Raw genomic sequence first — 25,833 nt, forward strand, 5'->3', positions numbered from 1 at the left:
GGTGTTTCCTACATTACAAAGCAGAGGACATTGTCCAACCAAAGCACAAGAATCATATGTAGCAACAAAGAATAGTAGGGAAAAAAATGACACAACGATTTCATATAAACTTAGTCAAAACTAATGAACAGTTAATCTTTAAATTTGTAAAAGTTGAATGTACATAATCATCAGTTGTCTTATACATAGTTAGAAAATAATTCTAAAATTATGTAATAATAACTCATTTAGTTATAATTTCTCAAAAAAATATATAAAGAAAATTTAGGATTAAAGCCATGCAACGCATGGAACTTTCACTAGTATCTTTTATAAATTTAAGTATTATAAAACATTTTATCCACACTTTAAGGGTATCATTTGATTCATGTTGACGACCCGACCCGACTCGAATAATATTGTGTGATTTTTAATGGGAGATTTTTGGAGGCTTAGTCCATGGAGTGGAGGCTTGGGCCGAAAGGCCCAAGCCGGAGCGCTTGTAGAAATTAACAGTTTTACTTAATGTAGAAATTAAATTCATATTTTGAAATTAAAATCCCTATATTTTACAATGCTTCTATTTAAATAAATAAAAACATTAAAAAAAAAAAAGCTACTTATTTTTATGTTTATGTTTATTTGTCAATAATCCCAACAACCAAAAAAAAAAAAAAAAAAAAAAAGTTATAAGGAACTCGAGTTCTTTACAACGTACTCGAGCTCACCAGGCTCGAGTACCTTAGAAAAAAAATTTATAAGGAACTCGAGTTTATTAAACTCGAGTTCCTTAGAAAAAAAAAAAAAAAAAGCATTTTTTAATGGCCCAATTCCACCTCAGCAGCGCCACGGTGGCAAAACCCCTTGGAACTCGAGTTTAAGAAACTCGAGTTCTATAAAAAGTGGTATTCTCCTATATAGTTCCGAAACAGTGTTTTTTTACAAAATATTTCAAAATTTCGTGGTATTGGGCCATTTTGGCCCAAAATTGGGTCTAGCATAATTATCTTTTCATTTGTTCAAAATTACACTTTTGCCCATTATTTATTTATTTAGTTTTATCACTCTCTCAATTTCATGGGGGCATTTAAGTAAAAAAAATACATTATTCTTTTCATTTCATTTCTCTTATCAAACCAAACATAATAAAGAAAATAATTTTTGTTAGGTTCTAAAAGTTTAGAACAATTGGCCAACTATGAACACAAACTTGTTTAGATATAGATCTTAGCGTCTATAGGATTTATTTGATAATGTTCAAGGTGTTGCAAGTCAGAATACAAGAATTAGAAAGCTATAGGTTCAAGAATTCGAAACATGCCAGGTTTGATCGATTGAGAGAACAGGCTCAATCGATCAAAAGACGGGTTCTGCAGAATTTAATTAAAGCCCAACAACTCTAGAGTTTCAGATCTATTTCATATAGTATTTAAAGGAAATGCTAAGGCACATTTTGTGAAGACTTTGGAAGTTCTCTTGTGAGATCTAAAAGATACTATGTCTTCTCCTTTTAAAGTCACTAATGGAAATCATTCTCATATCATTAGAAGAACTAATAGATCTAAAGTTGTTGCTACAAGATCAACAATTGATGGTGATCTGAAACCTTTGAGTGGGATCTCAAAGTCACAAATGTGGGAGTTTGTGGTTTACAAATCCAAGATAGAAAAGCTTGTGGAGCCGGAGTTGCACGTGGTCGTGTTAGTAAGTTCTACTTGAGGTAGCTTTAGTTTTTAAGGTTTAAATCTATTGTAAGCTTCCATTCTATCATAGTGAATTTGTTTACCTTAAGGATATTTAAGTTAAATCATTTCTAGGTTTTTTACCTTGAAACGGTTGGTTTTATTAGTTTTCCTAAATTATTATATTATTGTCTTCTTTACTTTTCTGCACTAGATAATATATATGATTGCATGAGTTTAACCTAGATCTGAATAATTAATCTAAGTAACTACTTGGCTAATTCATTAGGTTAAACTAATCGGTTTTTCAAGGGGTGTAAACAAACAAATAATTTCCTATTTTACTTTCTCTTTCCATCCCTATTTCCAAATATAAATGATAAGAGTTTTTTTTTTTTTTTTTTTTTTTTTTTTTTTTTTTTTTTTTTTTTCTCTTCTTCATCTGCATCCAAACACAATAGTAGTAGAAAATTAGCAATAAAGCCTACCACTACACTCCAAGTACACATCCGCCCAAGATACAAAATTCAAAACCCCTATACTTTAGCAGCCATAAACATGCGTACATTTTGCCAATTTACAACCTAATAACGTCTATCTCTCATTCTTTTTCAAATTGGGCAGATTCAGTTTCAGCTCTTTATCCTATTCTTTTATCTTTAACAATTCAGCAAAATAATTTACACAATTCCCACGGCTTTTCAGGTTCTATCTTCAGCATCTATAATCTAAATCAAGGGAGTCAATATCGTACCGGAGGCTGTACTGGTTTGGCCAGCGGTACGATATATTTCGGATACCGGTCAATGCCGGTGTACCGTTTCGGGTTTACCGCTATTTTTTATATTTATAAATAAATAAATAAATATATATATATATATATGTGTGTGTGTGTGTGTGTGTGTGTGTGTGTGTGTGTGTATTATAATAAATATAAAAGTTTACCATAAAACATTTTCTCAATTCAGAACTAATTATTCATGGTTTTAGACTTTAATATCAATTAAGAGAAAAAAAAAAAAAAAAACACAATATAAAAAATAGAAAGCTTAAAAGTAACCATTAATTGCATACTAAAAAAACAAATAATACTAATAAATTAATGCAAATAAGTTACCATTATGCCCTAACAAAAATTCAAAAATTACAAAACTTAAAAAAAAAAAAAAAAAACTTTTTTCTGTACCAGCCGGTACGCCTGGTATTGTCCGAAATTGGCTGGTACGACCGATATTTTTTCTGATACGAAATAGGGGGGTCGAACGTATTGAATTGCTGGCCGGTACAGTATATTCCAGCCGTAGTGGCCGGCACGGTACGGAATTGACTCCTGTAAGGACTCAATTTGTAACGACCCAAAATGATATTGGGTTCGCACGTAAAAAGGTCCAAACAATATAATTTGTAGAGCGTGGGTGTTAAGAACTAGATTAACCTCTGTAGAATAAAAAGATTCAACCTCACGTTTATTGATGGATCAGAGCTAATACAACAATCGGTTTTCTTTGAAATAGATACAGTTCTTTTGTTTTTCACCTTTTCTTCTTGAGTCTTCTCTTTTTTCTTCTCTATGTTCCGATTCCTTTCCTGCATGCCCTCTTTTCATGTTATATACCGCCCTATTTATTCCATCTTCACCACACACGTGTAGGTTGGGTTCAGGGGATCTCTTTCTGTCCCATCTAACATCTTCTGGAACCTCCTTCTAGTAGCTGTAAGGCTGCTTCATCATTGTTCAGGCATCACTTCCACTTTAATGCGGCCAGAGAGTTGGTTGAGAGGCAATTAATGCGGGGGCAGCTGTTACCGTAGATATTTGTTTGCCCTCTCTCTCTCCCACCTTTGGCCCCTTATCCCACCTTGAGTGGTGACGTAGCTCCGAGATGTGTTTGTTACCTGATGGCGTCCTGATCGTCCTCGGACTCAAATCGCCGAGAAGGGTTTTGTCCTCGGACGAATACTGAACTCCCCTTTCATGATATTCCCTCTTCCCTTCGTTTGGTTACCCCTTTAATCTGATATAGGCCTCCTCGGGCAGGTTTGCCTCCTCGGATGGACCACAGGCCCAATTAACTTGACTTTAATAGTTTTAGTGACTGATCGGCCCCCACAACTCCCTTGATCTAAATTGCTAGTTTTTGTTTTATTTTTCTTCTCTTTTTTTATTTTTTTTTATCATTGACTTTTGTTTGATTTCTTTCTTGCCATGGCTTCCAGGGATTTAGAGTTTGAGGTGTACTTATCTGTGAGTGAATAGGATTTTTATCTATACTACTATATAAAGGGCTTCCCCTATTTAAGTTCCTCACCTCCGTGATTATAAAATACCTCCATCCTATTCACTTACAAGTTTTCGACTAACGGAGATAAATACATAAAATAAAATTCCTCTACTTTAGCAACCCACAACTTACATATGTTTCTTCAATTTACAACCTAATAATGTCTATCTCTCATTCTTTTTCAAAATGTATATTGAACTCTATATCCTATTATTTCTTCTACACAATTCCAATGGCTTTTCAAATGCTATCTTTTGCTTCTCTAATCTAAATTGCAAGTTTTTCTTTTATTTTTCTTCTCTTTTTTTCATCATTGACTTTTGTTTGAGTTCTTACTTGTCATGGCTACCAAGGATTCAAAGTTTGAGGAGTACTTACCTATGAGTGAATGAGATTTTTATAGGAATTCAATGGTGTTTGAAGATTGTTCACTACCTGTGGTTGACTTGGATATCATTGTGCCTCATAGACAAATTCTCACCAACATGTTTCCAAACAATCCTTTGCACCAACATGTTTTTAATTTCACCTATGTGTTTCTTAAGTAAACTTAATTTTCAATTTCATATATATGGGTTTTCTCTCTCTGTGAATTTAGTTGGTATTATTATTATTATTTGTGCTTTCTCAGGTAAACTTAGTTTTCAATTTCATATATATCCACGCGTTTAACCTTGCTGCGATTCTTTTAAATAATTTTAAGGACTTCATCCATTCAATCTTATATAATTTTTGTTATGATTCTTTCATATCCCTAGAATCCTTTGCACCTTTAGCAAAAAAAAGAATCCTTTGCACCCTATTTATCTTTTCCTCCCTCTTTCTTTTCTCTTTTGTGTGTGTGTGTGTGTGTGTCGATATTTCAAACATTTCATCCAAACACAAACTCTTTTTTTTTTTTTTTTTCAAAAAAAAAAAAGGAATTCAAACACAAACTCTGATCAAAGTGTTTCCGTCTTTTCCTTTTTTTCCCCCTTCAAACACAAACTCTCATCAAGCTAGGGACGAACTTAGGATTTTAAGCTAGTGGAGGCCAGAATATAAAGGGAAAAAAAAAAAAAAAACTTCAAATAGACATCCATATAGTATTAAAAAATTATAAATACACAAAATCATTATTTCTAAATACATTAAGAAGCAATCATCTGCCAACAAAGACAAAAACAAAAACAAAATATTGTGTTTTTTAATACTAGGCTCGCTAGGAATATATATATATATATATATATATATATTTGGTTGAAGTTAAAGCATTCACAGTGGTGATACTAAATTTTTTTGCTTTTAACATCTCAAAAAACTACTTTATTTATTTTATCACCATATTTTACAATGCACCCGATATCAAATGTTCTTTTTTTTATCACTTCATTTAAAATAATATAAACAAGTCATTAAAATAATAAAGAAATAGAGAGAATTTGAGTTTTTTAATTGAAGGAAGAAATATAATTTTAATAAAATATTGTATTTTATTTTTAACAACTTGTTACAGTTAATTGTTATTTATACTAGTTTACTGTTGTTGCAAAAAATTTAGTTTTAGTTTCTCTTATAACACGTGATTTTTTTGTTATTTGGTGGTAAAATAGTTTTTTTTTTGGCTAAAATACAATCACCATTATGAATGTTTTTATTGTTTTTGTTAATTTTTTGGGTTGAATAGTTTCTATTTGGGTTAGACTAAGCTAGATTGATTAGAGAGAAGGGAAACCTAAGGTTTTGGAAGAGGGCCCAACTACAAAAAAAAAAAATATATATATATATATATATATATATAAATTTGGACCCAAGCCCTTGGGCCCCCACCTGGATCTGTCCCTAATTCAAGCCTCACATGAAATGATTGTTATCTAAGAAATTGTTGTTAAAGATTTATTTTGTAAAAAAAAACTATATTTATCATTTGTGTAATTCTACGTGGGATTCAATTTACTATTTTTTGATAATTACTAATTTACTACCCCATCAACTTTCTATTTTTTGATTGTTACTAATTTACTATTACATCAAAAATGTTTCGTACACTTTTTATTTATTTATTTTAAAGGTAGTTGCTAAATCTCGAAAATTTAAGTTTTTCTTTTTAAAACTTTTAGGGTTAGAAGTAAGTTGATAACTCTTATAAAAAAATCAGAATTAGTTTTTTTTAAAAATTAATAACTAATAAAGCAAAGAGGTGCGAATAAAAATTTGGATACACAAATCATTTTAAATGATTTATTAATTTTCTACACTTTACCCAAAAACAAAAAAGATAGCACTTGTTTAGCGGCTCTTTTACTTTTTATTTTTTATTTTGTAAAGTTTAATAATTTTCATTCATCACTATTTGAAATTGTTACATTTTCTAATTACAAAAATATCTAGAAGTATGATGAGATTTATGCATTTATGGGTGAAATATTTTCTTTTGAGTACACACTATCTTTTTTTTTATTTTTCCATGAAGTATAAAAAAATTACTGTACATCATTTAACTTTTAGTTTTTTTTGGTAAAGTATAGAAACTAGAAAAGCTTATTAAGTTTTTAGCTTTAATCTACAGTTTTTTAAAACTTCTTTTTCTCCCGCTTATTTCATTTTTTCAAATTTTACCAAGGTACTAGTTTAATAAAGGTACAAGTATTCTTAGCATCAAAAAATATTTTAAAGGTACAAGTTTTTTAAAGGTACAAGTATTCTTAGCAAGCTTATTAGTTTTTAGCTTGAGTATAAAAGCAACACTAGTCAAGTCCATTTTCAAAAGACATAAAGTTTGCTATTTATATTCCTTCCCTCTCTTCTCTGCTTTCAAAAATGGCGGACAGAAGGGGCAGACAACACAGAGCCTCAACGATCGCCATTACCGTCTTCTCCAAGACCTCTCCGCTCCTCCAAGCACTCTTTCGGTACTCACTCTCTCATATCTCTCTCTCTCTCTCTCTCTCTCTCTAAGAACTTATTCAAAATTTACCCTAATTATTGAATATTGTGTCTCTCGTAGACGACGATGGTATTCCCCAATTCTCAGTGATCGCCGATTTCGATTCTCCTTCACTCGATACTCCTCTCTTTCTCTCTCCTCACTTCTTTTTTCCATAAATATTTTTGAAATGCCTTAGAGTAAATGTTGATTACTTTACTGTGTAGAAGTAGGAGAAGCGAAGCCATCGATTGTCAACGAAGAAGATGATTCTGATTCTTTGCTCGGTATTTCTTTATTTATTTTTCCCCTTTTATATCTTGTACGTTATGTGCATGTATAAATTTCTGTGTTTTTGTTGTTTTATTATGTGGTTCATTTTGAGTGGGTTTGTAGAGAAAGAGAAGCCGGTGAAGGTATGCGGCGTCTATGTTCAGTTTTGACTCGAGATAATGATAGTGCTGATAAAAAATTTTATACACTCTTCCATGTCAATTTCATTATATGGTTGGGTTTATCGACCGTATTGTTGATTTTCGTTGTTGGTTAATGAAAATCGACATTACAGTCGATTAACCCAATTATATAGGATATAAAGGTGAAGAAGAATACATGTGGCCAATCTCGATTAGTCGGTTAAAGATCTATAGTTGATTTAAGATTCATTGGTTTTTTTGTGCAGAAGTTAATACCTATTTTGAATTTTATGCCTACATAAATAGTTTATGCTGCAAACTGGATTAATGGAATGTTTGGAATATTTTTTCTCTGCGTTGAATTTGTTTCTCGATAATGTTTTTTTTGCAGGGGCTTTTTTTATTAGCAGGAGTAGATGCTTGTATGAGATTTCCCCTAGTAAAGGGACTGTTTAGATGTTTATAGAATCTGCTGGTGATATTAGTTTTCATCTTTGAGTGTTTGGCTATTGATGTGGAGATTTTAACTTAATATTATATCTTGTATCTCGTCACAAATGAAATGAACATTTACTGTTAAAAAAAAAGTTTACAAGTTTGATAAATTTAGAAAAAAAAAAAAAAAAAAAAAAAAAAAAACGAAAGTGGATGCAGACTATATAAGGTGAGTTATCTATTTGGATTTCATCTAGTGGAATGTGCTTAGATTTTCTGGCTCTATAACTGGTAATATAGTTATTTTTCTCTTTTAGTGGTACTTTTAGATAAGACATTGCTTTTTTTTTTTTTTTTTTGCTTCTGTGCTTTTAAATAGTTTCTTTATAAGGGTGGGATTAAAAAAAAAAAAATCAGAAAATAGATGATGAGATTACTTCAGTGTTAGCTTTGCCTATGGAGTTATGGAACATGGATATTTTGAGTTATCCTCCTTATTTTTTAATGATTGCTTCTAGGAAATATATACAATTGTCTTCTCCTGTGTCATATTTGTTTTATTGTTGTGTTAGGTTGTTAGTATAGGACTTAGTATATAATAACATTTTGGTTACGTTATTATAGTGGTATTTTGTCATTAATTGTATGCACTGATTTGTTTTTCTTTTGGGTTGATACCAATTATCTAGGTAATTGGTAATCACGTTGTCTCTTGGTCTAAACTACTAGGGCTGACTTGGGCTAAAAGGCCTATTCGAACCCAAATTCAAGTTTTGGACAATTGCCTACAGCCCTTTTATGATAAGTAATAAAATTATATTAAAGCATAGGAACCTCCTCATGTATATATATGGTGTATAGAATGGTGAAGAAGAATACATGTGGTCAATCTCGATTAATATATGATTAAGATATGCTTGCTTACAAATTATATGCTTTCATCAGGCACCATATCGTTGTGCCATTGTTTCTGAGATGAATTAGGTTAGTAGCTTAAATTTCTGATTAAGATCTTCTAGTGGATGCTATACTAAAAGAGCACAAATTCTGAAACATCGAGAAGTTCTTCCTGACATCTCATGATGTCATTTGTGTATATATATATATATATATATATATTTTTTTTTTTTTTCCTGTGTCCTGCATTTTTTAGTGAAGGTTGTTTTTCTAGGATAGAATGTAAAGTCTTTATTTCTTGTTTTACAACCTTTATGGATAGTATGCTTGTGATCTTTTAATTGAGGAAGCCGGTTGGTTTGATCAATGCAAATTTATTGAAAGGAGTTGGTTTTATGTCAGATCCTCTTTTGGCCGATTCTTCTTCAACAATCCTGACTGCGTCTTGTTTGATATTTATTGGGTCCTTGTCTTTTTGGCTGGTTGGCCGTTCTTGACTGATTGGGAGTGGAGAAATGTTTGAATTTCCAAAGAACTAATTCTGTTCTATCTTTTGTTATGTGATAATTTTTCGTCTAGAATTGGGAACTTAATATCCTCTATTTTCAATTGTAGCCAGTTTGTAAAATGAATGTGTTGCGGTGATAGCTAGGCTGTACTTCAACAAGTTTGTTCTTAATATTACTGACAATAATAATGAAGATAAAGGTGTCTCAAAGGTGCTAGATAAATTAGCTCCGCTTCTTCTAGTAGAAAAAACCCGCGGATTAGATCAGACTCCCACCTTCTTTGAATCGGGTTTATGAGGTCTGAAACCTTAGCATCTTCGAACCCTGGTACGACCTGTGAGAGTATTTTTGGATGATCAATGGAAGGCAGCTAGGCATCATTCCATATACTAATAGATTCTCCACTCCCAACCCTCCATCTAGCACCTTGGAGAAGAACATCCCTTCCTTTTAAAATACTTCACTAAGCATGTGATCCCGAAGTAGAATCTGTGGCTTCCAAAACAGAGCAGTCCGGAAAAAACCTTGGTTTAAGAACCCTATAGAATAGAGAGTTTTTATTATGTAGCAATCTCCAAGCTTGCTTTGCCAAGAGTGCATCATTAAAATTTGCAAGGTCTTTGAAGCCCATCCCACCCTCATTCTTAGATTGGCAAAGTGTGGACCACTTGACCCAATGAATTTTCCTTCGATCTCCATTTTGGCCCCACCAAAATCTTCTAGTAAGACTTTCAATTTTCAAACAATGGCCTAGTGGGAGTTTGAAACAACTCATAGTATATGTGGGAATTGCTTGGACCACTGCCTTTATCAAAACCTCTCTCCCTGCTTGTGACAAGAGCTTTTCATTCCAACCTTGCATTTTCTTCAACACTCTCTCCTTGATGTAATTGAAGTCAGCCTTTTTATATCTCTCCACAAGGGAAGGTAGACCCAGATACTTCTCATATAGTATAATTTTTGGTACTCCCAAGGTTGTCTTTATATGATTTCTGGTGTTTTCACAAGTTGCTTTGCTGAAGAAGATTGTTGTCTTACTGCGGTTAATTAGTTGGCCTGAGCATTTTCCATAAACCTCCAAAATATCTAGGACTTTTTGGCACTCTTGAACAATAGCCCTACAAAACAAAAGGCTATCGTCTGCAAATAAAAGGTGAGTTAATCTTGGACTATATTTGCAAAGTGAATAACCTTTAATTTTTCCCTAATTTGCAGCTTGGCTTATGAGCCCATGAAGACCTTCTGTGCATAGTAGGAATAGGAAGGGTGAGAGGGGGTCTCCTTGAAGGATGCCTCTAGATGGTGTGATCATGCCTTTAGGTTCTCCATTTACCAGGATCAAGTAGGATACTGTTGTCACACAAAGCATGAGCAATTTAATCCAATGCTCCAAGAAACCCATCTTCACCATAATTGATTCCAAATAGTGCCACTCCACCTTATCGTAGGTCTTGCTCATATCAAGTTTTATTGCCATATATCATAATTTGGTAACGAGGAAGTCATGACCTTTCCCGTAATATTTTTATCCACCAAATAAAACCTACTTAACAAATTGAATTTCACATGTTAAAGGATGGAGTGGGTTCAAGCTATCCACACTTGGTGCTGACTGCCGAGCCCTATTTCCAAGAAGTGACCTAATCTTAGGCAAAAAAAAAAAAAAAAAAAAAAAAAATCAAAAATCAAAAACAAAATTGGCAGGGCTAAGTAAGTGGGTGAGGGTCACTTGGAAATTGGGTATTGACATATTGATTAGACATAGTCAGAGAGCTTAGGCCCAAGAGCTAGAGGCACCAACGTACCTTCCTAATGGTTGATGGTCCTTTGGCATCTTCGGAAAAAGTTGACCGCGAGTTTGATTCCAAATTAAAAAGTTAACATATTTCGTTATTCAGTTTATTTTTGTTATTATTTCTAGGTTTTATTATATTTTTTGGTACTATTTATGGATCTCATTGTATTATTTCAGCTAACTTTTACTTTTATCTATAGTATTTTCAATAAAAAATTTTAAGTTTCAACAAAATAAGTGGATTATTCAAACAAAGAAACAAAAAATAGAAGAAAAAAGAACAAGCTATTGGAGGATAATTGCTAACTCCATTTATCCATTCTACCTCCATAATGTTTCTTGGATATCAACCTGAGTGCATTAGCCAACATGAGTGTATCTCAATGAGAGAGAGAGAGAGAGAGAGAGAGAGAGAGAGAGAGAGAGAGAGAGAGAGATGATATAATATTTTTGAAAAAAATAATTAAAAGAATTAAAATTTTGAACAACTTAATTAGAATGAAAATACTAACCTAAAATTGAAGACCAAAGATTTGTTTGTCGATAGCGAATGAACACAACACGGAATTTATGTCCATTCTCTCTCTCCTCACTTAATTTTCTTCTTTCTCTTTTACACAGAGTAGAAGTGTAAATTCTTACAAATCAACTTTTTTTATCTTCTTATTTTTCTTCTCAACTAAACAAGGTAAGTTGATTTTAATCATCCTTCTACTTTTCTATCCCCAATCAAACACTAATGATGAAAAATAAAATCTTTTATATCTTCTTATGCCCTTACAGTCTTGCACTCATATTTACATAGAAAAATTGGACAAATGGTTGAGTGTTTCAAAAAAATCATGGGACTTCCTGTTCTTCAAAGTCTTTACTCAGCACACTAGATCACCCCTCTCTCTAAAAGCCTAAATGATAAGTTTCTTAACCCAAGTCTTACCTTAAACACATGGCAATGGTTTCTTCAAGACTTGTCTTCCTCTTTTCCATTTGCATACTGATTTCTCAAGCCATTGCTCAGCTGAACTTCCTATACTATTTCTACTTAGACAAGGGTAACTACACAAGCAACAGTACCTACAATACAAACCTCAATCAAGTCCTTTCCTCCCTTTCCTCCAACACAAAAATTGACTATGTGTTCTACAATTTTTCTTATGGCAAAAGCCCTGACAAAGTATATTCACTTGGACTTTGTAGAGGAGATGCCAAGCTAGATATTTGTCGTAGTTGCCTCAATAACGCTACAAATCTTCTCCCTCTGCTTTGTTCCAATCAGAAGGAAGCAATAGGATGGTATGACTATTGCATGTTACGCTACTCATTCTGCGATATATTTAACATCATGGAAGATAGTCCTTTCTATATATAGAACACAAATAATGTATCAGCTAATTTGGTTTAGTTCAATTAGGACCTGAGGACCTTGTTGGACAGCAAAAGAGTTCAAGCCGCAGCAGGTGGTTCTCTTCGTAAGTTTGCGGTGGGAAATGCAATAGCACCAAACAATCAAACACTATATTCACTTGTGCAATGCACACCTGATTTGTTCGATCAAGATTGCAATGATTGTTTGGCTGGGGCTTTGGGAAATATTTTGCAATGTTGTGGAGGCAAGCAAGGAGGGAGAGTTATTACAGCCAGCTGTTATTTTAGGTTCGAGGTCTACCTCTTCTATGATGCCTAGGGCTGTCCATGGGTCGGGCGGGTCGGGTTTTTGCCCAACCTGCAACCACCCATACAAGATTGGGTGGGTGGTTTTTCAACCTGCAACCGACCTGTAATAGTAACAGGTTCGTCGGTTCGGGTTGCTGGCGGGTGGTGGTCGATTTCGGGTGAACCCGATTATCACCAGAATGCTTCGAAATGCGGCGAGATCTTGCCAGATCCATCCCAGATCAGGTGAGATCCCATCGGATCTGGTGAGATTTCTGGCAAATCATGATGAGAAATCACTGGTTCGGCCAGATTCGGTGTTTAGTGTGACAAAAATCGACGGATAAGTGAAAAAGTGGCCAGAATCTGAAAAAATGGTCGAAATCTGGAAAAATGGCCGGATTTTGAATGGACTTCGGTTTGGGTTTGAGTTTCACGGGTTTTGAAATTAAAAACTGACAATCGACCCGCTGGGGTTGGGTTAGTGAGGTCAGAACCCGCGTCTGACTGCTAAAGTTGTCAGATCAAGTGGTGGCGGGTCAGACGGGTTGGGCGGGTTGTCGATTTCCATGGACACCCCTAATGATGCCAAAGCTGATAATGCATCATCACCATCACTGTCTCCACCAACCAGGGGCGGCCCAACAAATTTGGAGGCCTAAGACGATATAATTAAATAGGGTCTTTTTGTTATCACTTAAATAATATTTAATTAGTATTTAATATCATAATTTTTTTTTTCATAACAAAAATCTATTCCTTTCATTTTGTAATATGTTTTTTTTTGGGGGGGGGGGGGAATGCTAAAGCTATAACAAATTTTACTAAAAAAATTTCAAATGATATAGAAATAAATGCGATTAATGACACCTCAAGATGATAATAAACAAGCATTTGAATGAATGATGTTAGGGATATTATAAATTTTATAACATGAGATTTACAAAGATGTATCACTGATCATAAAAAATAATTCAAAAATGCATTTAATAGGTTATTGATGTCCACATATCATATTAATTGTCACATCAATTTGCAAAGCTTTCAACTAAAATTAATAATATTTCTAACATTTTCTTATCTGAATTATTTCTTGTGATCAGTGAAACATATATTTGTAAGGGAAAAATGCTAGAGATACAAATTCTTTTACAAAAACTTTTACAAACTGATGATGTGGTAAATGATTATAGATAAATAAAAAAAAACGATGTTATCGGTGGGCCTAGATGAGAACCAGTAAGAAGTTGGCTATAACAACAAATTATAAAAATGTTGTAAAATAGTTTGTAACTATAGCATTACTTTATTTATTTATTTTTTTTCTACATCTCCATTTTTTTAAAATAATATATCAATTTTCCCCCCAAAATTTGGGGCCTTCCTTTAGTAGGGGGCCCTAGGCGGTGGCCTAGGCCTAGGCCTAGGGTCAGCCCTACCACCACCACTAGTCAATGTGCTTTTATACTATTTCCCCCCACGACATAATTTGGGGATTATTTTTTACTATTTTGTTTTTCATAAAATGGTACTTAGCTACTACAAATTAACAATAGTCAGTGTGGTCCGTCAATAAATTGACTTGCATTAAAACAAACAAAAATTTGTTATATACTAACAAACATGACTTTCCTATCTAGAAGATTTTAATAAATGATTAGTTTTTGAAAGGTCATTGCTGTTGCATGCACATATTATAAATTGTATTGCTTTTTAAATAATGCACTAATGTCTTGTTCAGGCGAATCTGTGGATGAGATTAGAAGGGTGGAATCTTTGCAGTTAGGCTTTGGCACTACTAAAGTAGCAACAGATGACTATTGATTCAAGCAGTTTCCCTCCCCCTCCCATCCCAACCCCAAATTGTAAAAGTTTGTAGTCAGGATGTACATCTTAAGTCCAAAGGGTTAAATATGTTTTATTCTAATACATTTTCAGGGTAAACTCTCTGATGGACAAGTTATTGTTGTGAAAAGGCTTTTAAAAAATTTAGGACAAGGAGATCTTGAATTTAAGAATGATGTTTTGTTAGTGGCTAAGCTTCAACACTGAAATTTAGTTAGACTCTTAGGAATTTGCTTGGAAGGAATTGAAAGGCTTTTAATTTACGAGTTTGTGCCCAATGGAAGTCTTGACCACTTTATTTTTGGTATGATTTAATTTCTACCTTTATTTCAAATTATATTCATTGTAATTTATTTTGATCACATGTCTTTTGTGGATAGATTTCCTTCAAATTTTAGTCCAATATAATATATTTAATTGACTTTGTGTAGATCCAATCAAGCGTGCACAGCTGGATTGGGCAAGACACTACAAAATAATTGGAGGCATTGCTTGAGGTCTTCTCTACCTTCATGAAGATTCTCGACTTCGTATTATTCATTGAGATCTCAAAGCAAGCAATATCCTATTAGATTCTGAAATGAATCCAAAGATTTCAGATTTTGGCATGGCAAGATTGTTTGAACTTGATCAAAGCGTAGGCAATACAAGTAGAATTGTGGGGACCTAGTAAGTATTGTACTTTTTTTTTTTTTTTTTTGACAATCTAGTATCTATCTTACATAGGTATACTTGATGATTACATTGTACCAAACGAAACAATATGAAAGTGCTAATAAATATTGTTGAAAATAATTGTGAATGTGCAGTGGATTTATGTCTTTGGAGTATGCAATGCATGGGCAATTCTCAGTAAACTCTGATGTTTTTAGTTTTGGTGTGCTAGTGTTAGAGATAATAAGCATAGTTTTAAAAATCGGACCGGACCAGCCGGTCCGACCGGTTCAACCGGGAACCGGCCATCAATCCGGTTCGGTTATATTAAAAAACCGAAAATAATGAAAAAACCGCGAAACAGTAAAAACCGGCCGGTTCAACCGGAAAACCGGGAACCGGCGCGGTTAAACCGGTTCCTGACCGGTTACTTATTTTTTTTGTCTTTTTCCAGCTTAAAACGACGTAGTTTTGTTGTTTTAGCCTAAAACAACAAAGCTACGTCGTTTTAGGCTGGAATCCTAATTCCTAACCCTAAAGCTCACTGCCTCACTCTCATTTTGCGTTTGTCATTTTCATTTTTCAGACTCAGACTCTCAAATCTCAACATCTCCGCCTCACCCAAGCTCACAGCCTCTCTTCCTCACCACTCACAGCCTCTCTGCCTCGCCGCTCAGACCTCGCCCTCTCCGCCTCACTCTCTCCGTCTCACTGCCTCGCCAGTCGCCGCTCGCCCTCTCCGCCTCACTGCCTCTGTACCTCGCCCTCTCCGCCTCACACTCTGCCTCGCCTTCTCTGCCTCGCCCTCTCCGCCTCACACTCTGTCTCTTCCTCTCTGCCTCGCCCTCTCCGCCTCAAACATTTTTCTTCCTCTCCGCCTCACTCAAGCTCACGGGTTTGAAGTATTGGGTTTTTTTTTTTCTTTTTGGGTTTTTTCCTTCTCATCCTTACGGGTTCTCGGTCTCGCCCTCTAAAGTGCTCTGCTCTCTGCTTCTCGGCTTCATCAGGTAAGCTAACATTCTTTTCTTTTGATTTTATTACTTGATTAATTGATTTTGATTTCTTGATTTTGATAATTTTCTTTTCTCGGTTCTGTTTTTTTTTTTTTTTTTTTTCATTTCTCTCGGTCATCTCAGGTTCTCCATTCCTTCACTTCACTGGACTTCACTGGGTAAGTGCGATCTTTCAATTATTACTTGATTTTTTGATTACTTGATTTTGATTTTGATTTTGATAATTTTCTTTTTTTTTTTTTTTTTTTTTTTTTTTTTTTTTTTTTTTTTTTTTTTTTTCATTTCTCTCAGCTTCATCTCAGATTCTCCATTCATGTTCTCGGCTTCATCTTAGGTTCTCCGTTCTGTGACTTCACTGGTAAGTGGTTACTTTTATCTGTCAATTATTAGTTTACAGAGATTTTACAGAGTATGTTGTGGATTTGATTTTTATACGTTATTATTTGTGAAATATAAATTACGGAGTATTTTACAGAGTGTGTTGTGGATTTTGTGAATGATCAATGATGTGGATTTGATTTACAGAGAATTATTGTTTGTGAAATATTGTTTACAGTGTATTTGTATTTTACTGAGTATGTTGTCTTGTGGATTTTATGTTGTGGATTTGATTTATAGCATATTATTGTTTGTGAAATATTGTTTACAGTCTGAAATTGTTGAGTGAAATGGAATCTGCCTCTGTGCCATCTAATGAACGTGCTTCTACAACTGGGTCTAATGCTAATTCTTCATCTGTGAGGGCAAAATGTGATCCTGCATGGGATCATGTAACTGAAGAGTTGAAAGACGGAAGAAGTAGTTATAGATGTATACATTGTGGGAAAACTTATAAAGGAGGGGGCATTAATCGGATGAAAAGACATCTAGCTGGAATTAAAGGTGATGTGGCTGCATGTATGGGTGTGCCTTATGATGTTAGGTTCCAAATGGTTGAGAATTTGAAGGAAATTTCAAAATCTAAAGAACAAACAAAAAAGGATCAAGAAGCATCTAATTATTCGCCATTAGAGGATTCACCAGAATTTGAAGATGTCCAAGAAATTACTCCTAGAGGTAGGGGGTTAGGTAGAGGAAATAGAAGTAGTCCTAGTAATTTTCCACAAAGATCCAATCTTGGCAAGAGAAAGGTTGGTGACATTGGTAATTACTTCGCTCCTAGGACAACACCGGGAGCTCAACCTTCTATTAAAAGTGTGCTTGCTGGCAAAGAAAAGAAGCGGAGGGTTGATATGGCTGTAGCTAGATGGATGTATGATGCTTGCATTCCAATTAATGCTGTGAATTCTAGTTATTATCAGCCTATGTTCAATGCTGTAGCTTCTTATGGTCCTGGATATAGAGGCCCAAATTATCATGCCCTTCGAGTGCCTTTGTTGAGAGAAGCAAAAAGAGAAGTTCAATTGATTGTTGATTCTCATCGTTCATATTGGGCTGATACTGGTTGTACAATAATGGCTGATGGGTGGACTGATACTAGGCATAGAACATTGATTAATTTTCTTGTCTATTGTCCTAAAGGTATTATTTTTATATGTTCTATTGATGCTTCTGACTTGGTTAAGGATGCTATTAATTTAAGCAACTTGTTTGATGAAATTGTTAATTGGGTTGGTCCTGCAAATATAGTACATTTGGTCACTGACAATGCTGCAAATTATGTAGCTGCTGGAAGAATTTTGTGTGGAAAATATAGGAATATTAGTTGGTCACCTTGTGTAGCACATTGCCTAAACCTAATTTTTAAAGAAATTGGGAAGATGGATCATGTAGCTAAACTTGCAAAGCGTGCATCCAAGATCACTGTGTTCATCTATAACCATGTGGCTTTGCAAGCTTGGTTGAGGACTAGAAAAAATTGGACGGAAATTGTGCGTCCAGGGCCAACTAGGTTTGCTACTACTTTCATTGCCTTAGGGAGTCTTAAGGAACATAAGCATGACTTACAAGCATTGGTGACTAGCAAATTTTATGTTGAATCAAAATATGCAAAAGATAAGAAAGCAAAGGCAGTGGTGAAAATCATTCTTGATAATCAATTTTGGAATGATTGTCATGTAATTGTGCATATTATGTCACCATTGATTCGTTTATTACGCATTGTTGATTCTGATGAAAAACCAGCTATGGGTTATGTATATGATGGCATGTATAGAGTAATTGATGGAATTAAAAAAATTTTCAAGGACAAAAAGAGACTATGGGAGCCTTATGTTAATATTATCAAGGATCGTTGGGATAATCAATTCTATAGAGATATTCATGCTGCTGCTTATTGGTTGAATCCTGCATTCCAATATGACACATCCACTCTTAATAAGAGGCTAGAGACACAATCTGCTGTGACAGATGTTATTGAATCAAAAGTTTCAGTTGGTCGGTTGAAGTTGGTGGAGGAATTAAGGCTATTTCGAGAGAGTGAACAAACTTTTGGAACTCAACTTGCTCAAGAATCAGCCAAGACATCTCAGCCGGGTAAGATAATGTTTACTTTAACTACTAATAAAATAAAAATATGTTTTAAAGATCATAGTTCCTTTTTATATTTTTGGGATAAGTATAGTTGTGTTTATTGATTCATTGTATTATTGTTTTGTGTTTTATATGGAACTTAGATGAGTGGTGGAAGTTGTTTGGATCTTGTGCTCCAACCTTACAAAAGTTTGCAATTCGGATCCTTAGCCAAACAGCTGCCTCTTCGGGATGTGAGCGGAATTGGAGTGCTTTTGAACAAATACATACCAAAAGAAGAAATAGATTGGAGCATCAACGACTTAATGATCTTGTATTTGTTCATTATAACTACCGATTGAAAGAAAGGTATATATTATATAGTTTCTTTGTTTCAATGTTTTTGTGGGGAAATATGAATGATTCATTGATTTGGTCAAGTGGGTTCTTTGTGATTGTTAAATATAAGTGATTTGGTTACTAAACAAATTATTAATTATGTTCATCTCATGATATAGAGTCAAAAGAAAGAAGTTCAATTTTGATCCTATTGACTATGAAAGTATCGATAAAACTGAATTTTGGGTAGTGGAAGATGAGGAACCTCCATTTCTTGATCATGAGGAGATAGAAAATGCATTATATGAAGAGGGAGCCTATCCAATTGAAGAAGGGTCTTCTAGCCATGTACAAAGAGGTTAGTTTATAACAATTCTTTGCTTAGATGCATATTTTAATTAGACCATTTATTATTTATGAGAAATGATATTGTTCTTTGGTTTTGGAATTTGTATAGATATGGACAATGAAGTGATTGAGGATGATGATGATGACATTAATTTGGAATCATTTGGTGATGAAGATGATGCTCCTCCCGGATTTAGAGATAAAAATCATCCTATTCATGTTGAAGTTGAAGAAGATGAAGATGAGGATGATGATGATGATGCTAGTGGTGGAGCATTTGGTTCACATGATGATATTGATTTTAATTTTCTTCATAACAAATGAAGCTTGGGTCTTAAAAGTTAAAACTTAGTAGTTTTTTTGAAACTTTATAACTTATTTGCTATTTGGATGTAATGAACTTATTTGTTATTTTTCATTTGTCATTTGGATGTAAATGTAATGACTAATGAACTTACTGTTGTGGTATGTGTATTTTTTTATTAGAAGACAAAACTATAGATGAGTTGAGTTTGTTTGGATGTCCTACATTTTTTGTGGTCGGGGTTGGATGGTAACTTGGGTGGATTTGAAGCAAAGCAGGGAGAATGATAAGCCAAGTTACCATTTTGTATAAATTGTTGAGTTTGTTGAATAGAATATGAATGTGTATCTATTGAATAGAATAGAATATGAATGATAATCCAAGTCACCATTTTGTACAAATTGTTAACTGTTTTTCCCTCTAATTGCCTAATTAGAGGAGGATTTTTTGATGGGCTTTCAATGACTTGTTGATAAATGTTGTAAATCAATAAATGTGTGGCAGTGAACTCTTTGTAATATGCTAGTCATGAGCCTAATTATGTTTTTAGTATATTAAAAAATTATTAATTATTTATATAATTTAAATAAATATTAATTAAATTATTTATGACGTCACCGGTTCGACCATCGGTCGGACCCCGGTCCGACCATAAAACCGGTAATTAGCTCATTTTCCGGTTCTTTCACCGTACCGGTTTTTAAAACCATGATAATAAGTGGACGAAAGAATAGTTCCTTCCGAAATGGAGAGAATATTGAGGACCTTCTATGCTATGTAAGTATTTTTATTTTTGGGTCTAAAGAGGGTAAAATTTAAGGTTGATGGACCAGTTCAAATGAACCTGATGGTACTAAATGAACGAGTTATCAAAATAAGATGACAAACTGAGGTATTGGACGAAGACATCACATGACAGATGGTCCTCCTATATGGACGGGTTCTAGGTACATGGGCCCTAGGCTGATTGATATCGAGGCCATGTGGCACCCATATGGTTTAAGTAAACTCCAAGGAATCTTAAATGGAAATATCTTGCGCCCTACGATAGCCCCTGATAACGGAGTCTCTATATGGGAAGAATCCTGCAAAATACGTACATTAAAGATGATCTTTTCCAGAAGGAAAGTTCTTTCTGTCCAAGAAACAGGAGTCAGTTCTATACTACTATAATACCCTAAGCCTTCAAAAACAAGGTACGCATAATTTACCCAAGTTCTGGTACCCTAGAGTTGTGAAGAATTCTCTAACTTAACTTTCGAAGGGTATTTGGTCAGTACCACACTGGTACTCTTTGTAAGGTCTTCTTCTTTTTATATGTTGTGCAGATTTTGTCTAGAGTAAATGAGGACTGTGCAGCTTACTGATTTTCGACTTCATCAGTTGGCGCCGTCTATGGGAATGGTCGATTGGAAGTAAGCAGTACTACTGCTTCTCGGACAAAATGTTGCATGGTACTTACTCGTTTGATGGCAACCACCAATAACCATCAAGGGGATGAACTGCGCACCACCGCCCTTAAGAGATAGGTTCAAACTCTCGCTGCAGCTATAGAATGCCTCACTAAGTAAAATCATGACCTAGAAGAGCAGCTATGCCAAAAGAACGTAGCACTTAACACCTAAGAGGAAGACCAGGAAGGTACCAGCGTTGAGAGGAGGAACTAGGAGGGGCCGGAAGGCAGATGTTCACAGAGATGCAAATGATGAAAGATAGGATGGACTTAATGATGAACGCCCTTAGAGGACGAGTATTAAGTGACTTTGACGAGCTAGTCCATCAGATGGACTCGCCTTTTACTGCACCCATCACTTCATTCCCCCTCCCACTGAAGTTCCACATGCCACAGGTAGAAACCTAGATGGGTCAAAGGATCCCTTGGATCATCTAGAATCCTTCAAAACCCTGATGCACTTGCAAGGCGTGGCAGACAAAATCATGTGCCGGGTTTTCCCAACTACATTGAATGGTCCTGCGAGGGTATGGTTCAACAAGCTAACGCCCAACTCTATCAGTACCTTTAAGGAACTGAGCACGCAGTTTGCTTTACATTTTATAGGGGGCACAAGTATAAGAAGTCCATTGTATGCCTAATGAACATCAAGCAGTGAGAGGAAGAAACACTGAGATCCTACATAACACATTTTAACAAGGAGGCCCTCTCGATTGATGAGGCTGATGATAAGATACTAGTTGTTGCATTTACCAATGGGTTACGGAAGGGTAAGTTCCTATTTTCATTATACAAAACGACCTAAAAACCATGTTGGATGTGCTTTACAGGGCCACCAAGTACATGAACACGGAAGACGCACTATTGGCCCGAGAAGAGAAGCCCAAGAAAAGTGAGAGACTAGAGGATGCATGGCAAGATAAAGGCTGGAAGATGGCTAGGATTGGAGAACGACGAGAGAAAAGGCGCTCCAAACCCCCAACTGGTAGGTTCACTAGTTTCACCCCACTAACTGCCCTGATTGATTAAGTCCTGATGCAGATCAAGGATGAAGGAGCCTTAACATTCCTAGGAAAGTTGAAGGAAGATCCTAGTAAGAGGTCTAGGGAAAAGTACTGCTATTTCCACCGTGATCACGGTCATGATAAGTCTGATTAGATAAGGAAAACTGCAAAGATTTGTTAGTGAGGAGAGGATGGGCCCACCACAGGAGCAGGCTGCTTGAAATGAAAACAAGCATCCTAGGCCCCTTTAGGAGACATAAGGATGATTGTAGGGGGGATCACAATTTTCGGTTCATCCAAGAAGGGGTGCAAAACCTACCTACAGATGGTGCAGAGTGTCCAGCTGATGAGCTTCATCCCAAAGATTCCACGGATCGACAACTCTGTAATTGGGTTCACAGAGGAAGATGCCCGTCGTCTCCACCACCCATATGACGATGCACTCATAGTTAGCATACGGTTAAGGGACTACAACACCCACCAAGTCCTTGTGGAAAATGTGAGATTTGCCAATATCTTCTACTACCTGACGTTCCAGCAAATGAGGATAAAAAGATAACGATTAGTTCTAACGAATGCACTGCTCGTCGAATTCAGAGGAACAAAAGTATACCCCTCGAGTTCAGTCACCTTGCCCGTGACGATCGGTGATTACCCTCAATAGATTACCAAGGATGTCACCTTCCTTGTTGTCAACTGCTCGTTTGCCTACAACGCCGTTCTAGGTCAGCCTATCCTTAACTCGTGGAAGGCCGTAACATCAATTTATCACTTGATGATCAAATTCACCACAAATACGGATTGGGAAAGGTACATCGAGATCAAGTAGCGGCTCGCGAGTGCTACATTGCCATGTTGGAGATGAATGATCATTTACAAACAATGTGTATATAGGAGCAGCAGACGATGGCAAAACCCATGAAAGGATTGAAAGAGATAATCCTTGATGATTCTAGGCCTGAGCGAACGACCCAAATCAGCACTCTTGCTAGCCCACTAGTAAGACAGGCGCTCATTGCATTCCTAAGGGAGAACCAAGATGTCTTCGCCTGGAGCCATGAAGACATGCTTGAAATTAATCCTTCGGTTATTGTCCACAATTTGAATGTATCGTCCTCTTTTCCCCCAATCCGTCAAAAGAAGCGTGTATTTGCATAGGAGCGAGACAAGGTTATAGTGGAGGAAGTTCACAAGCTACAAGAAGCAGAATTCATAAGAGAAGTGTACTACCCCGATTGGTTGGCCAACGTAATGATGGTCAAAAAGGCCAACGGGAAGTGGAGAATGTGCGTGGACTTCACGAACTTGAACAAGGCATGCCCTAAAGATAGCTACCTACTCTCGCGAATCAACTTCTTGGTGGATTCGACAGCAAGAAACTAGTTGCTGAGTTTCAAGGATGCATTCTCTGGTTACAATCAGATCAAGCTGGATGAGGCTGATCAAGAGAAGACCTTATTTGTCACTAGCCAGGGTCTTTTTTGTTACAAAGTAATGCTGTTCAGACTCAAGAACGCGGGCGCCATGTATTAAAGGCTGATGAATAAGATGTTTGCACATCAGATTGGGAGGAACATTCAAGTTTACGTAGATGGCATGTTAGTGAAAAGCGTCTGGGAAGAGGACCATTTGAATGACCTCAAGGAAACCTTCAATACCATTCGTTCCTATAACATGAAACTGAATCCAAACAAGTGTGCGTTCAGGGTGACATTAGGAAAATTCCTGGGGTTCATGGTGTCCTAGAGAGGTATGGAGGTCAACCCAGATAAGATATAAGCTATAATGATGCTAACTTCACCAAAAAGCACTAAGGAGGTACAGAGCTTGAACGGTAAGATAGCTACACTGAACAGGTTCGTCTTAAGAGCAACGAATAAATGCCTACTTTTCTTTCATACATTGAAAAAATCCTTTGAGTGGACAACCGAGTGTCATCAAGCATTTGAGGGCCTCAAGGCATACCTTTCTTCCCCATTGTTGCTGAGCCCGTCCAAGCCTAGAAAAGAGTTGTTTCTCTACCTAGCCGTCTCCATAGCCGCTGTCAGCGTAGCTTTAGTTAGAGAAGAAGACGGGGTGTAAAGACCTGTATACTTCATGAGCCGTGCACTCCAAGGTGTAGAAGAAAGGTACCCTCCGATGGAAAAGCTAGCCTTCACCCTGGTAACCACAGCCCGCAAGTTCAAACCTTACTTCTAGGTGCACACAGTGATTGTTGTAACGGACAAGCCCTTACGGAGAGCAATGAACAGCCCTGGAGCTATTAGATGGATAGTGCTATGGGCAATTGAGTTGAGTGAATTCAACGTACAGTATCATCCATGTATGGCCATAAAGGGACAAGTTATTGCTGACTTCATCGTAGAATTCATCAACATAGAAGATCAGGGGGCAGGAGTGAATCCACAATGGAGTGTCCACACGGACGGATCATCCAACAGACTAGCAGGCAGAGCTGGTATGGTACTCCATAGTCTAGAAGGGGACGAGGTTGAATGCATGATTCGAATTGATTTCCCTACGATCAACAACGAGGCAGAGTACAAGGCCTTAATAGTAGGACTAGATCTCACTAAAGCGGCAGGAGCCACAAATGTGGTCCTATACTGTGACTCTTAAGTAGTCACTAGTCAGATTAACGGTGACTATGAATGCAAGGGCGAATGAATGAAGAAATCCCTCGAGCAAGTGAAGATTCAAGTAAATGACCTCCAAGCAACATTTGTTTAAATTCCAAGGGAGGAGAACGAGCACGCCGATCATCTCACCAAAGTTGCATTGACGGGGCATATGATTATCCCTAGTTAGGTACTATCCTTTGTTCAAACTTCACCATTGATAGAAAGTATTAGTGTACAGGAGATAGGTTCCAAGAACAATTAAACGACGCTAATTACCTCCTACCTGAAGGACGGTGTACTGGCTAATGGAAAAGAGGCTACAAGGAGGTTGAAGGTTCAAGCAATATGGTTCGTGCTAATTAAAGACGTCTTATACAAAAGGGGCTTCTCACGCCCATACCTAAGGTGTCTTGTCCTTGTGAAGGCAGATTATGTCATGCGAGAGGTCCACGAAGGGGTCTATAGAAATCATTTTGGATCACAGTCCTTAGTGCACAAACTAATCTGGGCAGGATACTATTGGCCAACCATGTAGAAGGATGCCATTACATATGTTAAAGCTTGCGACAAGTGTCAGAGGTTGGCAATCTCATTCGGCAGCCAACAGAGGAGCTCAAACCTATGACGTCCCCGTGGCCTTTTGCTTAATGGGGATTAGACATCATGGGTCCGTTCCTAGTAGCGAATCGACAACTAAAATTCCTGGTGGTTAGTATAGACTACTTCACCAAGTAGGTAGAGGCCGAAACCCTAGCTACCATCATGGAGAAGAATGTGTGAAACTTTTTATGGAGGAATGTCATTTGCAGGTACGGTATACCTAGAGTACTGGTCTCAGACAATGGGAAGCAGTTTGACAATGACGCATTTAGAGACTTTTGCTCACAACTAGGGATCAAGAATCACTACTCATCGCCAGCCCACCCTTAGGCCAATGGACAAGTTGAGGTCACGAACCGATCCTTGCTAAAGATCATCAAAACTCAGCTTGAGGGGGCAAAGGGTATGTGGCCGGAAGAATTGCCAAGTGTTTTATGAGCATATAGGGCAAAGGTAAGAAATTCTATAAGAGAAACACCGTTCTGACTAGAATATGGAAGCGAGGCAGTCATCCCGACTGAAGTAGGACTCACAAGCTATAGAGTGGGAAACTACGACAATAGTAGGAATGATGAAGCCATGCATCTATAACTTGATCTAGTAGACAAGGTCAGAGCAACAGCTGAGCAAAGGTTAGCACGATACCAA

At 36.2% G+C, this 25,833-nt stretch overlaps 2 protein-coding genes and 1 pseudogene across 2 annotated transcripts; 2 read left to right on the forward strand and 1 right to left on the reverse strand.

The window, feature by feature from the left end:
- Nucleotides 1–9,568: 9,568 nt before the first annotated feature.
- LOC115964815 lies at nt 9,569–10,582 on the reverse strand. The gene is made up of 2 exons (XM_031084062.1): nt 10,345–10,582; nt 9,569–10,245 (listed from the first exon to the last, which is right to left on the reverse strand). Exons 1-2 carry the CDS (start codon nt 10,580–10,582, stop codon nt 9,569–9,571), a joined length of 915 nt encoding a protein of 304 aa, XP_030939922.1.
- A 1,190-nt stretch (nt 10,583–11,772) lies between these two features.
- LOC115964816 lies at nt 11,773–12,584 on the forward strand (annotated as a pseudogene).
- Nucleotides 12,585–15,745: 3,161 nt separating this feature from the next.
- On the forward strand, nt 15,746–18,628 carry LOC115964817. The gene is made up of 5 exons (XM_031084063.1): nt 15,746–16,059; nt 16,189–16,223; nt 16,357–16,423; nt 16,715–18,540; nt 18,624–18,628. The coding sequence occupies exons 4-5, from the start codon at nt 16,734–16,736 to the stop codon at nt 18,626–18,628; spliced, it is 1,812 nt and encodes a 603-aa protein (XP_030939923.1). The 5' UTR covers nt 15,746–16,059; nt 16,189–16,223; nt 16,357–16,423; nt 16,715–16,733.
- Nucleotides 18,629–25,833: the final 7,205 nt, after the last annotated feature.

This window comes from Quercus lobata, chromosome 10 (assembly GCF_001633185.2).
Source record: "Quercus lobata isolate SW786 chromosome 10, ValleyOak3.0 Primary Assembly, whole genome shotgun sequence".
Taxonomy (NCBI): Eukaryota; Viridiplantae; Streptophyta; class Magnoliopsida; order Fagales; family Fagaceae; genus Quercus; species Quercus lobata.

Bases quoted from the DNA above. Each gene is read 5' to 3' on its own strand.
- LOC115964817 (XM_031084063.1), top strand. From the start codon at position 16,734: ATGGAATCTGCCTCTGTGCCATCTAATGAACGTGCTTCTACAACTGGG.
- LOC115964815 (XM_031084062.1), bottom strand. From the start codon at position 10,582: ATGGCAATAAAACTTGATATGAGCAAGACCTACGATAAGGTGGAGTGG. The intron at 10,246-10,344 runs GTCTTCATGGGC...TTTTATTTGCAG, and splicing joins ATTCCTACTATGCACAGAAG to ACGATAGCCTTTTGTTTTGT.